Consider the following 15,341-nt stretch of genomic DNA (forward strand, 5'->3'; position numbering starts at 1 on the left):
TAAAATCACCAAAAAAAAAAAAAAAAAAAAAATTCATATTAAAAAGTAACAAATAAAAAAAACCAGATTGAATTGAAGTGCATTAATAAAAACGATCAATATTAGCAATAGAAAGGGACTGTGTTTCATCATTGTTGGTTTCTGTACGGCATGCAGAAGCGAGATAAATCACTCTCCACGTTGTGTTAAGCTCCTCTGCTCGGCATTGTGGGACTCGTACCATCCGGAGACTGATTTCTGGACCGCACGGACCCTGCGGACAATGCTTGCGTTGTTGCATGTGTTGAGAGACGGCCCAGTTTCGTCCAGCGCCGGTGTGATGCTGTGCACCAACGAGAGATGCTCAACACATTGTTCAGCATTCAGGAGCGATTTCAGCAAGTCTGCTCCTTATATCAGAGCATTAGCCTGAGTCAAAACATTCGATAAGCGGCCACATGTTAAACAGAACTCATTAAACTTTGAGGTCAGTGCATGTTTGTCATATTTCCGTCTCTAGGCTCTGTTCGCCTTCTTTCAGAGCAGAGAAATTGTGTTTTTATGCCCAGGTGGCTGTCAGACGTTGTGACTGATGGTCTGACTCAGACGGCTTTCCAAAGCTGCAGGTGAGCTCACTTTTGCCATAAATAAACACAAATGAGCCTCTATTGGAGGTTTAAAGTTCGTTGCATTGCATAGAAACCGGTTTTAAATGAATTGCACTTTAATGCACATTCCTGATTTTATCGTGAACGATTCACTTGTGCATTTTATAGTTACATAAAAAAAATATAACTTACTCTCGACACCAAGCTCATAGGAATGCATGAACTTAGCGAAATGTGTACCTTAAAGCAATAGTGAAATTAGCAAAAATGAAAATGTGCTCACCTTCAGTTTATCCAAGACGTAGAGGAGTTTGTGTCTTCATCAGGTTTGGAGAAACGTAGCATTGCATCAGTGTCTCATCAACGGATGCTCTGCAGTGAATGGGTGCCGTCAGAATGAGAGTCTGATAAAAACATCACAATAATCCACAGCAGTCCAGTCCATCAGTGAACATCTGGAGAAGACAAAACCTGAAACACATCCAGCATTAAGATGATTTTAACTCAAATAATCCATAATAACACTTCCTCCAGTGAAAAAGTGTTCTGGTCTGAATCAGGAGAGAAATCTGCACAGATCAAGCAGCGTTTAAACAGATCTAAACTAATATTTTCTAGTTAGCAGGCTTCACGATGCATGCAGCTAAAGCTAACCGTGTCTCAGAGAGCGGCTCGGAAGAGAGGGGCGGAGTCAACAGAGCTCATTTGCATTTAAAGGAACATGCAACAAAACGAGTTGCTGTAAACATAGCTGTTTTTGATGGTATAAAGGGTGTTGTTTTACACTACTATTAGAAATTTTAACTAAAATATGTTATAGACTTTTCATTAAGACCCTAAAGAATTATATCAGACTGGAAAATGGGCATCCGATGACCCTTTTTCACTCTTGTGAGTGTTTTAAACTCACAATTGAGTATTTTGATATTGACAACTTGCAGAATAAGTGTCACCTGTATGTATGACTGAACAGTTTTTGATAGTGTGTGCCATTGTGCTTTTATTGTCCTCCTCTTCAGTGTGTGGAAAAATGGCAAAGCTTGAGTCGTGCTATAGCAGATGTGCTGTAAAGGTGATTTTATCAAGAGGACGGGTAACTCGAGATAATTTTGAGGACAAGCTGATCTTCAACCTTCACCGCTGGTAAATTTCAGCCACACTGAGCCAAACCAGCATGAGGCTCAAAAACAGAGCCGAGAGGAAACGACGGCCGTGCGTTTGACCAGAATGCGTTTGTAAACTCCATGACCTCGACTGAAGGATCAAGTGTTCGAATGTTCTGTCTTTCCTGAAATATGGAAAAATCATCACGGCTGTTTTCCCTCGGGCTGCGAGCGCTCAGAGCCGAGGTTGTGCTGACATGTGTGGCAGAGATTGAACACGTCCAGATTGATGCAGCATGGAGTTTTGTTTAAATTCCACACCGGGGGCTCATTAACTGCATCCCACGCGTCAGACTTTGAGCCCAAACTGTGTTTTTTTGTAGGTCAGACATATTTTGGCATTGCATAATAATAAACTGTGGTGAAATGCGATGCTTTTTTTAAAAAGAAGACGTTGCACGAAATTCCCAGCAGAATCAAATCAGACTTCACTGAGTTTAAAATTACTCTTAGTTTCGGTTTTGGGACTTTTTTCCTTTTTTTTTTTTTATATGTGTCCTTGCTGAGGTTATTAAAGTTAACTAAAAATAAACCCATTGCACATTTTAATAAAGTAAACTTTAACCAAAATAAAAAACGTAACATAAAAAACTTTACATAAAAAACGTAACATAAAAAACGTAACGCATCTTTGTTTATTTTTCTTCATGTACTAAAATTAAAAACTAATACGGATATTAAAATGAATGAAAACTATATATTAAAATAAAATATTTATTAAAAAGATTATAACAAAAAATAACAAAAACACGTAACTAAATTACTAAAATTTAAATGAGAACAGAATATAATAAAAAATAAATATGTGTGTAAATCAAAGAGCAATTTAAAATAACAAAAACAAAAATAGTATCTCAGTAAAATAACATCAGGATTTTAGATCTCATTTTAAAGCCAGAAAACGCAAATACACAAATGAAAATGTAAAATAATATATTTTTTTATATTGTTGAAAGAAGTCTTTTGCTCAGCAAGGCTGCATTTATTTGATTAAAAATACAGAAAAATTACTAATATCGTGAAATATTATTACAATTTGAAACAGCTGTTTACTATAAGAATATATTGTAAAATCCAATTTATTCCTGTGATCAAAGCTGAATATTTTCAACATCAACTTCAGTGTCACATGATCTTTCAGAAATGACTTTTCTGGGTATATTAGATTAGATTAAATTAATGCATTAAAAAATTTATGAAGTGCAGTTAATGCAGTTAAAAAACCATCATTAGACCATTTCACCATAGAAGAAAGCTCACTATAACGCACCCTAGTGGAGACACTGAGAATGCAGCATTTGCATGTGTTACATACATGTAACATGAGTCATTTCCGAATATAAGCGCATGTGGATTCGAGTTGGTGTGTCTCTGAGGCCTTCAGCTGCGTCTGGGTTTCAAGAATAATGTTCCGCCACAAACAGAAATCTCTCGACAGTCTCGGTGTGTTTCCAGCTGTGTTTGTCAGGCCGTTTTTCACGTCACATTCTCTGCGTTACACTTCCCACACCTGCAGGACGTCACTTTCCTACACCCTCCCTGAGAGACTAAACAAACAGACTCTTTTGTTTGTGAAGAAACCACAAAACCAAGTATTCAAATCCATTCTGTGCAACGTTTTTATGATTCAGACATGCAAATAATTACCTGCCGACTGCTCAGAACATGCATCGAATCTCGCATGGACATGCATCCTTCATGTTTCCTTCAGAAATAATAATAAAAGTCCAGTTATAATTAGTTTTGGTGGTTCTATGATGGTATCAGTAATGGGGACTGTTTGTTAGTGCAAGTTGTTTGCATTTTTATTTCTATAGTAGTTTTGGATGACTGTGTTTGTCTAGTTCGTTCTTTAAATGTGAAAGACTTCTTCATAACTGCAAACACAGACCCAATGCTGCAGAAAAACACTTCATTCATCAGATCCATGTGCTCTGTGTCCACAGGTTGATGAAATCTATCACGACGAGTCTCTGGGAACCAACATCAACATTGTTCTGGTCCGAATGATCCTGGTGGGATATCGTCAGGTGAGCGCTCAGCGCAAACGCTTCTTTAACAGATATTTTCAGTAAAGTTCAGCCTCTCTTCGTGCCTCGTCTCTGATGTTAGACGCAACTTTATCAGCTTTTCACAGCATTCATCATTTCTACAGATTTGAAACCAAAAATGTTAACAATGATTATTGGGGGAAAGACAAACATTTTGTAAGTGAATGCAAAAGTTTAGCAGGTAAACCCAAAAGACTGAAATGTTAGTGCAAAATTAAATGGAGAAATGCAAAAGTTTTGTAAATCAAACACAAAAATGTGAATGTTCATGCAAAGTTTATCGGGGAAACGCAAAAGTTTTTTAAGTGAATGCAAAAGGTTCAAATGTTAATGCAAAATGTATCGGGGGAATGGAAACGTTTTGTAAGTGAATGCCAAAATTTAGCAAGTTAACACAACATCATTTAAATATAATTTTATTTTTTCTCATTATACACTGTTTTTCTTTACATGACACTTTGCATTCTTATGTTTACACTTTCACATGAAATGCATGCTGAATTTTCACTGCATTACTCAAGCAGATTGCATTTTGCTCTCATGTATAAACATGGGCACACGTTTCTTATCACCACATGTCCTTCCTCATCACCTTCAGCACTTCTGGGGTTGGCTGAAATCTGCAAATGTTATAGTGACAAAGAATATTCATTGAGTTTGACAGCTAGCATGTGATGCTGTTTGGTCATTGAGCAGATGCAGATGCAGAATAAATATAGCTGAGTTTTAAAGTTCTGTTTAAACCTGGAAACAAACAAAGCCTTTGGAAAATACAAACAGAATACTAAAAATACTGAACCTACTAAAACCAAAACTGTAATTAAGATAAAGCAAAAAAAAAAAATCTTTTAAAATAATGAATATTAAAAATAATAAATCTAAAAATAAAAACAATAAAATTATAAATTATTAGATGGAAACCCCAATAAACATAAAATTAGACACGTTGCCTTGACAAATAGCTGAAATAGAATAAGTATAAATAAAATGCTAAAATTACCAAAAATGTTAAAAATGTAATGTAATATATATATATATATATATATATATATATATATATATATATATATATATATATATATATATATATATATATATATATATATATATATATATATATATATATATTAAATGGAAAATATAAACAGAATACTAAAAATACTGAAATTACTAAAACCAAAGCTGAAAATAAAATAAAGATACAAAATAATAAATAATAATAAATCATTCAAAATAAATTATTAGATGGAAAACCCATAGACACATTTGCTTTGACAACTAGCTGAAATAAATCTATTTTTTTAAATAATAATAAAATAATATAAAAATAAAATACAAATATAAATTTTAAGTGCAAAATATAAACGAAATAATGAAATTACTTAAACCAAAACTGAAATTAAAATAGCGCCAATTTTTTTTTAATAATAAAAATAATATATATTTTTAAAAAATCCAATAAAAAGCACATAGTAAAATTACTAAAACTTAAACTAAAATGAAAATGAAAGCTGAATATATTAATACAAAAGCCAATATAAAATATCTGCACATACTATGACTAACACGATAAACTAATTGGTGCTCAGATCAGTATTTCATGTCCATGTATTTCTGTTTTGGGAAAGCAGTGCTGTAATAATCCGGTGTATGTGCAGGGGGTCGTCTGCTGGAGCATCAGGGCACCAATTATCTCGTTAGGGCTTCTTTTGTGATAATATAATGACCGGCTGACTGCACATTATCTGTTATTTGATTCATCTCATCATCTTTGTGATCACACAGACTTCAGAGGAGAGTGTTTGCAAAGCAGATCATAGTGAAGCTTTGATGCATCACTCAGTTTCTCATATGGTAATGATCACCGCATGTAGTCCAGACTGCAGGCTCTGTCTGTTTTTATGTTTAGTCTGGTCTGGATCGGAGCTTCTCAGACAGTTTTGCTGCAGACACAGCACTGAAAGGGTTCGGCATACAGATTTATATTCATTCAAAACACTTTATGGCAATTCATGTTTACTCTTACTGCATGTATTTCATGTAGGCTGGTTTATCTTATGTGGACGTTTTGTGAACATGTTGATGTTAGTGTTATTATCGTTAACTAAAACTAAAACCATAAAAAAACATTCTCATTATTTGGTTAAGAAAACATGAAATGAAACTAAACAACATATTGAAAAACTTGAATAATTTCTGATTAAAACTGAAAACTAAAATGTAATAAAAACTATAGACATATATTTAAATAAAATGACAAAAACACAACAAATTACTAAAAATTTTAATAAATGAAAACAATAAAAACATTCTAATTACTTAAAGTTAGGAAAACATGAACTGTAACACAACAAAATATTAAAAACAAAAATTATATTATTTTATTTTGAATTTAAATACTAAAATAATTACAAAATATATATACATAAAATTACAAAAACACAACAAATTACTAAAACTTTAAATAAATGAAAACCATAAAAACATTCTCATTACTTAAAGTTAGGAAAACATGAACTGTAAAAAAACAAAATATAAAAACGTTTTTATTTTAGGTTGAAGCACAACAATAATTACAAAAAATACACAACAAATTACTAAAACTTTAAATAAATGAAAATGAAAACAGAAAATATAAAATTTTGTTAAAATATAGTGATACAAAAAATATGAATTTTTAAGTCAATTTCTAAGTTTAAGTAACATCCATTGTATGGGTCAAAATTATACATTTCTCTTTTATGCCAAAAATCATTAGGAAATTAGGTAAAGATCATGTTCCATCAAGATATTTTGTAAATTTCCTACCTTAAATACATTTAGATCATCAATATGCATTCCTAAAAACGTAAGTTTAAAGGCGTTTTTTTTATATATATTTCGATTTTTTTGCTCCCTCAGATTCCAGATTTTCAAACAGCTGTATCTGAGCCAAACATCGTCCGATCCTAACAAACCAGACATCAATGGAAAACATATTAATTCAGCTTCCAGACCATGTATAAATCTCAATTTCGAAAAAATTACACTTTTGACAGGTTTTGTGCTCCACACTGGATCTCACAGAGTCTGCTCTAGTGATCATTGTGATCATTGTAATTTTATCTCCCAGCCCTAATATACAATTAAACAGATAGTTTAATTTTATTAATCTATTGTATTTTATTTCTTAGTCCACCTCTTCTGGGCCACAACATGCAGTTTATGCCTTTAGCAGATGCTTTTATCCACTGCACTCTATTACAGTCTATTATAAACCAATCTGGTCTAATCTGTTTTGTTGCAGTCCATCAGCCTGATTGAGCGTGGGAACCCGTCCCGGAGTCTGGAGCAGGTTTGTCGCTGGGCAAACACCCAGCAGAGGCTCGACCCCGAGCACGCCGAGCATCACGACCATGCTATCTTCCTCACCAGGCAAGATTTTGGCCCCGCAGGTATGCAAGGTACTGTGTTTCTCTCGATCGAGGCTGTGCAGAGTAAGTGCTACTTTTCTGCTTCTGTTCTCTAACGGTTGGCATCCAGATGCCCGGGAACGACCAGCTAATCGAATTCCTGACTCTGGGCATCAGTGTCAACCTGTAGCAACCAAAAATACTCTTTGACCGCCACGTTGCGAAGGAGAGTTTTTGGCATGTAGAGGAAAAGAAAACATCTTTATTAGTGACAGCGGACTCTCAAAAGTACTAATATTTTCCTAGTTAGTTGTAAAGTTTCCTGTCTAGGTAGCTTGGTTATTCTTGCATGCAATTTAAAATCTACCATCATTTCCTCACCCTCAATTTATTACAAACCTGTATTAGTTTCTTTCTTCTGTTGAACTTAAATGAAGTTATTTTGTAGAATGTTAGTTATCAAACAATTGATGCAGTATTTGGAAGTCAATGGGTGCCGTCAACTGAAGGTGAGCAAATGATAACATAAAATTCATTTTTGGGTGATGTCCTTTTAAAATAAGTAGCTTAGATAATCTTCTGTAGTTGTAGTAGTGGTTGTAGTTGGATAACTAGGTATTTTAATCAGGATAGATGGCAAAATTAATTTGGTTGAAAGTAAAAACGAGTCTGTGAGTGACAGAAATATAATTATCAGAAAACACAAAAATGTGAGAATGGCTGACTGTACATCTGTTTATCATAGCCTCGTTTTCATTCATGACACATTAAATATTGAGTCTATTATGACTAAGATCCATAACTAATAAAATAAGTTAGAACAGCAATGAATTGCTATTCCGCTAAAGATATACATGATGAAATTAAAACTGTGAATGTGTTTTTGTCTTTGTTTTGTTAAATGGGTTTTGTGGAAATTTGTTTTTCAATTAAAAATTAAACATTTTGAGTTTTGGCGGTTGATCTGCTGTTTTAATATGAATATTTGTGTTAATATTTTGAATTTGATTTCACATGACTGTGTCAACACAGTTCAGTTTCATTCCTCCTGACCACCAGAGGCACTAGTTACGTATGTAAATGTGTCCCTGGAGCACAAAAGTAGTCTCGAGTCTCTGGGGTATATTTATAGCAATAGCCGAAAATACAATATATGGTTCAAAATTATAGATTTTTCTTTTATGCCAAAAATCATTAGGACGTTAAGTAAAGATCATGTTCCATCAGATATCTTGTGAATTTCCTACTGTAAACATAATAAAACTTAATTTTTTGATTAGTAATATGCATTACTAAGAACTTCAACTGGACAAATTAAAGGTATTTTTTTTCTATATTTAAATTATAATTTTTTTTTTTTGGCATCCTTAGATTCTAGATTTTCTAATATTTGCATCTAGGCCAAATATTGTCCTGTCTTAACAAAACGTATTTATTCAATAACCGTCTCTTGATTTAATTTCTTGATGATATTCTAGGAATACTCTTGTTTTTGCGATCGTCCTGTGTTTGACTCGGACTCTCAGTCGTGCTCCTGTCACTAATTCTTTTGAAGTTAAGGCACTTGTTTCTGATGGATGTGTGTTTAGGTTTCGTGATACTTCTGAGATGTTTAAAGACAGTCAGTAATACCTGTGTTGTGTGTCTCACGTCTTCTGTTGCTACGCCACGCTTCTGTTGTGCTCATAACAGAGCATTGTACGGCGCTGAAACTCTAACCTTTTACCCCGAGGGCAAACATCACACTCCCGTCCCAAGCTTTCTCCCTCATTCAGGGCTCAGAAATAGACGCATGCTTACAGTAACGTTCATGACTGAAGGGGTTTGGGGAACGGCCAGCACCTGAAGCCTGGTGTTGGTGTGGATCGAGCAATAACTGGAAGGAGCTGGAACAGCGCTTGTGATTTGGACTGACATGGTTTGGAAAAGGATCAGAGAAAGCTGTTTTATAGCCGTGAAGTCACTGTTCATTTTTCAATAAACTTCCAGTGAAAGGAGGCGCTTCATCTTCAGAAGATCTACCTCACGGGATCAAACTAAATATATATATATATATATATATATATATATATATATATATATATATATATATATATATATATATATATATATTAGCTTTTTTTTCTAATGTCATAGAAGTTACCTGAATAGATATTAAAACATAATAAAAGTTTTTTTTTAAACACAGTATATAAAGTTTAGGTACTTGTTTGGGAGAAAATTATGTTTTGTAGTCAGCTTATAACATATAGGATGTATAATTATGTTATTCTATAATGTTATAGTATATATATATGTGTGTGTGTGTGTGTGTGTGTGTGTGTGTGTGTGTGTGTGTGTGTGTGTATGTGTGTGTGTGTGTGTATGTGTGACCCTGGAGCACAAAACCAGTCATAAGGGTCAATTTCTCGAAATTGAGATTCATACTTCATCTGAAAGCTGAATATATAATATTTCCATTGATGTATGGTTTGTTAGGATCAGACAATATTTGGTTGAGATACATCTATTTGAAAATCTGGAATCTGAGGAAGCAAACAAATCTAAATATTGAGAAAATCATCTTTAAAGTTGTCCAAAAATGATTCTTAGCAATGCATATTACTAATATATATATATTTTTTTATATATTTACGGTAGGAAATGTACTAAATATCTTCATGGAACATGATTTTCACTTATCACCCTAATGATTTTTGGCATTAAAAAAAAATCTATTATTTTGACCCATACAATGTTTTTTTGAGACTCAAGACTGCTTTTGTGCTCCAGAGACACATATATGGTAATAATATATTATGAAATAATAAAAAAGAGTGAAAAATATTTCATATTTATCAGTTTATATATATATATATATATATATATATATATATATATATATATATAAATTAATAATATATATAATATATTAATTTAGCTAGAGAGAGCGAAAGAGAGTGTGTGTGTCTATGTATAATTAAATTTGTTTATTTATTGAACAATTATAGCTGCAATGAATGAATGAGCATAACAAATGCAAGCAGCACAAAGAAAAAAAAGGTCTTCACAACATGCTGTACAAAATGTTACGGTTTTAGTTTTTTATATTACTTTATGACAACATGTTTATGGTTGTTAGAGAGCAAACATGTAGAGAAACCAGAACTGTCCAGTGTGAACCATCTTCATGCGGCAGCGGTTTAATATCAGTCACAATATCATGGATTAATGTCATCTAACACCCTGTGATTACAGCTCTACTGTCAGACGCAGTCGCTTTTCCAGAGCAATGCAAAGCTGCATTCACCTGGAGGACATTTATCTGACGACAGATAAACGGCTCGGCTAGCAGCTGCTTTTCTAATGCATCCCTTCACTTGTTTTTTTAGTAGTTGTTCTTGTTATGTAAAAATCCAGTAAAACCTACTTGGCTGATGAGCAGCGGGAATATCACCAGCGTTAAATATGTAATCAAATGATTCTAGCTAGCTGTTACTGATGCTTTTACAAGACTGAATGCTTCATTAGCTTCTCATAATGCATCTTCTGCTTTTCACCTGCATGCCAAAGACTGTCGGTGATTTCTATAGCATGTACGTTTCGTTATAAAGAGCCCAGACTGGCTTTAGCTTCCGGAGCAGCTCAGCTAAACTAAAGCTCAAGCACTGCACATCTTTTGATCGAGTGTTTCTGTCTGTGGCGTGGTGTTTGTGTGGTGTTTGTGTGTCGTATGAACACTGGGTCCTGGTAAATGTGGCTAATGGTTGTGTGGGAAAGCTGCTTGTGCGCTTCTACATGGAGGCTATGGTAAAAATCTGAACTAAGTTGCACATTTGTGGCCCTGGAGCACAAAACCAGTCATAAGGGTCAATTTCTCGAAATTGAGATTCATACTTCATCTGAAAGCTGAATAAATAATATTTCCATTGATGTATGGTTTGTTAGGATCAGACAATATTTGGCTGAGATACAACTATTTGAAAATCTGGAATCTGAGGGAGCAAACAAATCTAAATATTGAGAAAATCATCTTTAAAGTTGTTCAAAATGAATTCTTAGCAATGCATATTACTAATCAAAAATTAAGGATTGATATATTTATGGTAGTACATTTAGATCATGGTAGATAATTTTGACCTATATTGCTACAAAGTTGCTCCAGGGTCACATATAGAAAGAAAGAAAATAAACTATTTTCAACTATCTTTGCTTTATTTACAATTTAATTTGTTTAGTGTGTAAACCCTTGTGTCAAATTGCACCTCTATTAATATTATTTTAATTTTTATTAAACTACTTTTATTTATATTTTATAATGATGAATGAAATATACACTACAATTCGAATTTGGGGACTGTACGATTTTTGTTGTTGTTGAAGGAAATACCTTTATTCATGTAGCTGATCGAAAATATTTATGCTTTGATCACAGCAATTAATTACATTTTAATATATATTTACATAGAAAACAGCGTTTTTTACATTTTAATAATATATCACCATTTTACTGTATTTTTGATCAAATAAATGCAGCCTTGGTGAGCAAGAAAAAGAAACGTTTTTGACAGAGCTTGTCACAATGCATTATGGGATTGTGCATGCAGAGCTAAAGAATAATTCATAATTAGCTCACTTGGTTTTGGAACAGAGCAAGAAAACAATGCATTGGGTTTAATTCTTAATTAAAGTTAATAATTGCCATTGCTATGGAACAGTGAAGTGATTGTGTAAGAAAGCTGGTCTGGTTTTTTTAGACTTTCCCAGTGAAACTCACCTGGCTCTGATCTTGCGTCTAGAACGTCCTGCATTCCGGTTCATCATGGTTTCTCTTTGATCTCTGTCGCCCAGGTTACGCCCCGGTAACAGGCATGTGCCACCCCCTGCGGAGCTGCACGCTCAACCACGAAGACGGCTTTTCCTCTGCCTTTGTGGTGGCGCACGAAACCGGACACGTGTAAGTTTACATCTGCTTATCAGTCTTGTATAGGTGAAGCACGGCACGATGGCTGCTGCCTTGTAATTATGTGAATAGGTGAGCTAAAACTTAACACTTGCTCAAAATGTTCTCATCTTCAGGTCGTCCGAGATCAGGATGAGTTTGTTTCTTCATCAGGTATGGAGAAATATAGCATTGCATTAGTGTCTCATCAACGGATGCTCTGCAGTGAATGGGTGCCGTCAGAATGAGAGTCTGATAAAAACATCACAATAATCCACAGCACTCCAGTCCATCAGTGAACATCTGGAGAAGACAAAAGATGAAACACATCCAGCATTAAGATGATTTTAACTCAAATAATCCATAATAACACTTCCTCCAGTGAAAAAGTGTTCTGGTCTGAATCAGGAGAGAAATCTGCACAGATCAAGCAGCGTTTAAACAGTACAGAAACTTCTTAATGCTGGATTTGTTTCAGCTTTTGTCTTCTCCAGATGTTCACTGATGGACTGGAGTGCTGTGGATTATTGTGATGTTTTTATCAGACTCTCATTCTGACGGCACCCATTCACTGCAGAGCATCCGTTGATGAGACACTGATGCAATTCTACATTTCTCCAAACCTGATGAAGAAACAAACTCATCCTGATCTCGGACGACCTGAAGGTGAGCACATTTTCAACAAACTAGTTTCTGCATATGTCTTCAGTTTATGAAGAATGGTGATAAAGTGGTGCCAGATAAAAGCTGCTCATTCAGTCGGTTTATGAGCAATCATTCAGTGTGATAAAATACATAAAGCATCTTTTATATGCATAAAGAAAGCCCATTGCATTATAATTACAACTCATAAGTAGGAACAACCCTGGAGGGCATGAACATTGAATGAACATGTAATGCTCATATGAGCTGCTCACTAGCACCCCCTGTAGGACAGAGCTCTGCTGTGATAAAAACTGCCTCCTTTTGCCATTTTGCAAGATGTTTTATATTTTCCAGTTCATTCCAGGTCTTAAGTAACTCCTTTCAGCTCAGCCGGTTTGGAGAACAGACATGAATCATCTGCTGTTCTTCACTGTGGTCTGTTTCCTCATTATGTGATTCATCAGCAATGACTGCAGATTTAATATGTGTTGTGTCTCTATGAACACTGACAACAGTCACATGAGCTGGAAGCTCTTGTTTCACAATGAATTCATGATGTCAGCAGAATCCAGTCTTGTCTCACTCGTGACTCTACATGCAGAAAAGATCTGCTTATAGTCGGATATAAGAGACTTCCTGTATCAGGCTGCAGTTCAAAGTCAACATTAACACATTTACCAACCACTTTACCTCCATAATTTGACATATTTCCAAATGAATCAGAATACTGAATGAACTGAACTTATATTATACATTTATTTTTACTTATTAAAAATTTAGCATGCATTCAATTGATCAAAGTGACAGTCAAGGTGTTTATAGTCTTACAAAACATTTCTATTTAAAATTGTTTTGAACTTTCTATTCATCAAAACATTTTATAATCAGCATACTAGAATGATTTTTGGAGATCATGTGACACTGAAGACTGGAGGAATGAAGCTAAAGCACAGGAATAAATTATGTTGTTACATTATGATGTTACATTAATAATATTACACTGTTTCTACTGTATTTTTAATCTAATAAATGCAGCCTGGGTGAGCAGAAGATAAATGATCACACATTAATGCTAAATACAACTGATAAAATCAATGGAAAAAACATAGTGATACATAATTTATGTAAATATTTAACTGCAAATAAGCTGCACAGAAAGTTCCATGCAGGAACGAATCAGTGAGTCATTGTTGTCCAAATGAACCGATTCACTAAAATGAATCTTCCCAGCATTACAGGACACTCTGTTTGATGAAGCTGACCAGTGGTTTGCTGATTGTGTTGGATGTTTCAGGCTGGGAATGGAGCATGATGGCCAGGGGAACCGCTGCTCGGACGAGACCAGTATGGGCAGCATCATGGCTCCACTGGTCCAGGCCGCGTTTCATCGCTACCATTGGTCCCGCTGCAGCAAACAGGAGCTCAACCGTTACATCCAGTAAGAAACTGTTCCTTACTTCTGTTCTGATCCTCAGTATCCTTCACAGAAGACGATTGGGCTATTAAAAGCTTATTTTAATCTCATAATTGAACAATAGCCTCATAATTTGAACAATATCCATTGATATTTTACCTAGATAATTGAATAATAACATTGATATTTTAATCTCATAATTGAACTATAGCTTCTTAATTGAACAATATCCATTGATATTTTACCTAGATAATTGAATAGTAACATTGATATTTTAATCTCATAATTGAACAATAGCTTCTTAATTGAACAATATGCATTGATATTTTACCTACATAATTGAATAATAGCATTGATATTTTACCTACATAATTGAATAATAGCATTGATATTTTAATCTCATAATTGAACAATAGCCTCTTAATTTAACAATATGCATTGATATTTTACCTACATAATTGAATAATAGCATTGATATTTAATCTCATAATTGAACAATAGCTTCTTAATTGAACAATATGCATTGATATTTTACCTACATAACTGAATAATAGCATTGATATTTTACCTACATAATTTAACAATAGCCTCTTAATTGAACAATATGCATTGATATTTTACATACGTAATTGAATAATAGCATTGATATTTTAATCTCATAATTGAACAATAGCCTCTTAATTGAACAATATCCGTTGATATTTTACCTAGATAATTGAATAATAACATTGATATTTTAATCTCATATTTGAACAATAGCTTCTTAATTGAACAATATCCATTGATATTTTACCTAGATAATTGAATAATAACATTGATATTTTAATCTCATAATTGAACAATAGCCTCTTAATTGAACAATATGCATTGATATTTTACCTAGATAATTGAATAATAACATTGATATTTTAATCTCATATTTGAACAATAGCTTCTTAATTGAACAAAATCCATTGATATTTTACCTAGATAATTGAATAATAACATTGATATTTTAATCTCATAATTGAACAATAGCCTCTTAATTTAACAATATGCATTGATATTTTACCTACATAATTGAATAATAGCATTGATATTTAATCTCATAATTGAACAATAGCTTCTTAATTGAACAATATGCATTGATATTTTACCTACATAACTGAATAATAGCATTGATATTTTA

At 33.6% G+C, this 15,341-nt stretch overlaps 1 protein-coding gene across 3 annotated transcripts in view; it reads left to right on the top strand.

Annotated features, from left to right (window-relative positions):
* adamts14 (ADAM metallopeptidase with thrombospondin type 1 motif, 14) overlaps nt 1-15,341 on the top strand; it is a 50,992-nt gene that overhangs the window by 18,152 nt on the left and 17,499 nt on the right. For 2 of the 3 annotated variants that reach the window (XM_026222123.1, XM_026222125.1), the window contains exons 5-8: nt 3,697-3,780; nt 7,088-7,244; nt 12,024-12,129; nt 14,054-14,197. In XM_026222123.1, coding sequence (XP_026077908.1) covers nt 3,697-3,780; nt 7,088-7,244; nt 12,024-12,129; nt 14,054-14,197 — 491 coding nt within the window. The remainder of the gene's footprint in view (nt 1-3,696; nt 3,781-7,087; nt 7,245-12,023; nt 12,130-14,053; nt 14,198-15,341) is intronic. The other variant, XM_026222124.1, reaches the window with a different exon arrangement.

The sequence above is a fragment of the Carassius auratus genome, chromosome 37 (assembly GCF_003368295.1).
Source record: "Carassius auratus strain Wakin chromosome 37, ASM336829v1, whole genome shotgun sequence".
NCBI classification, from domain to species: domain Eukaryota; kingdom Metazoa; phylum Chordata; class Actinopteri; order Cypriniformes; family Cyprinidae; genus Carassius; species Carassius auratus.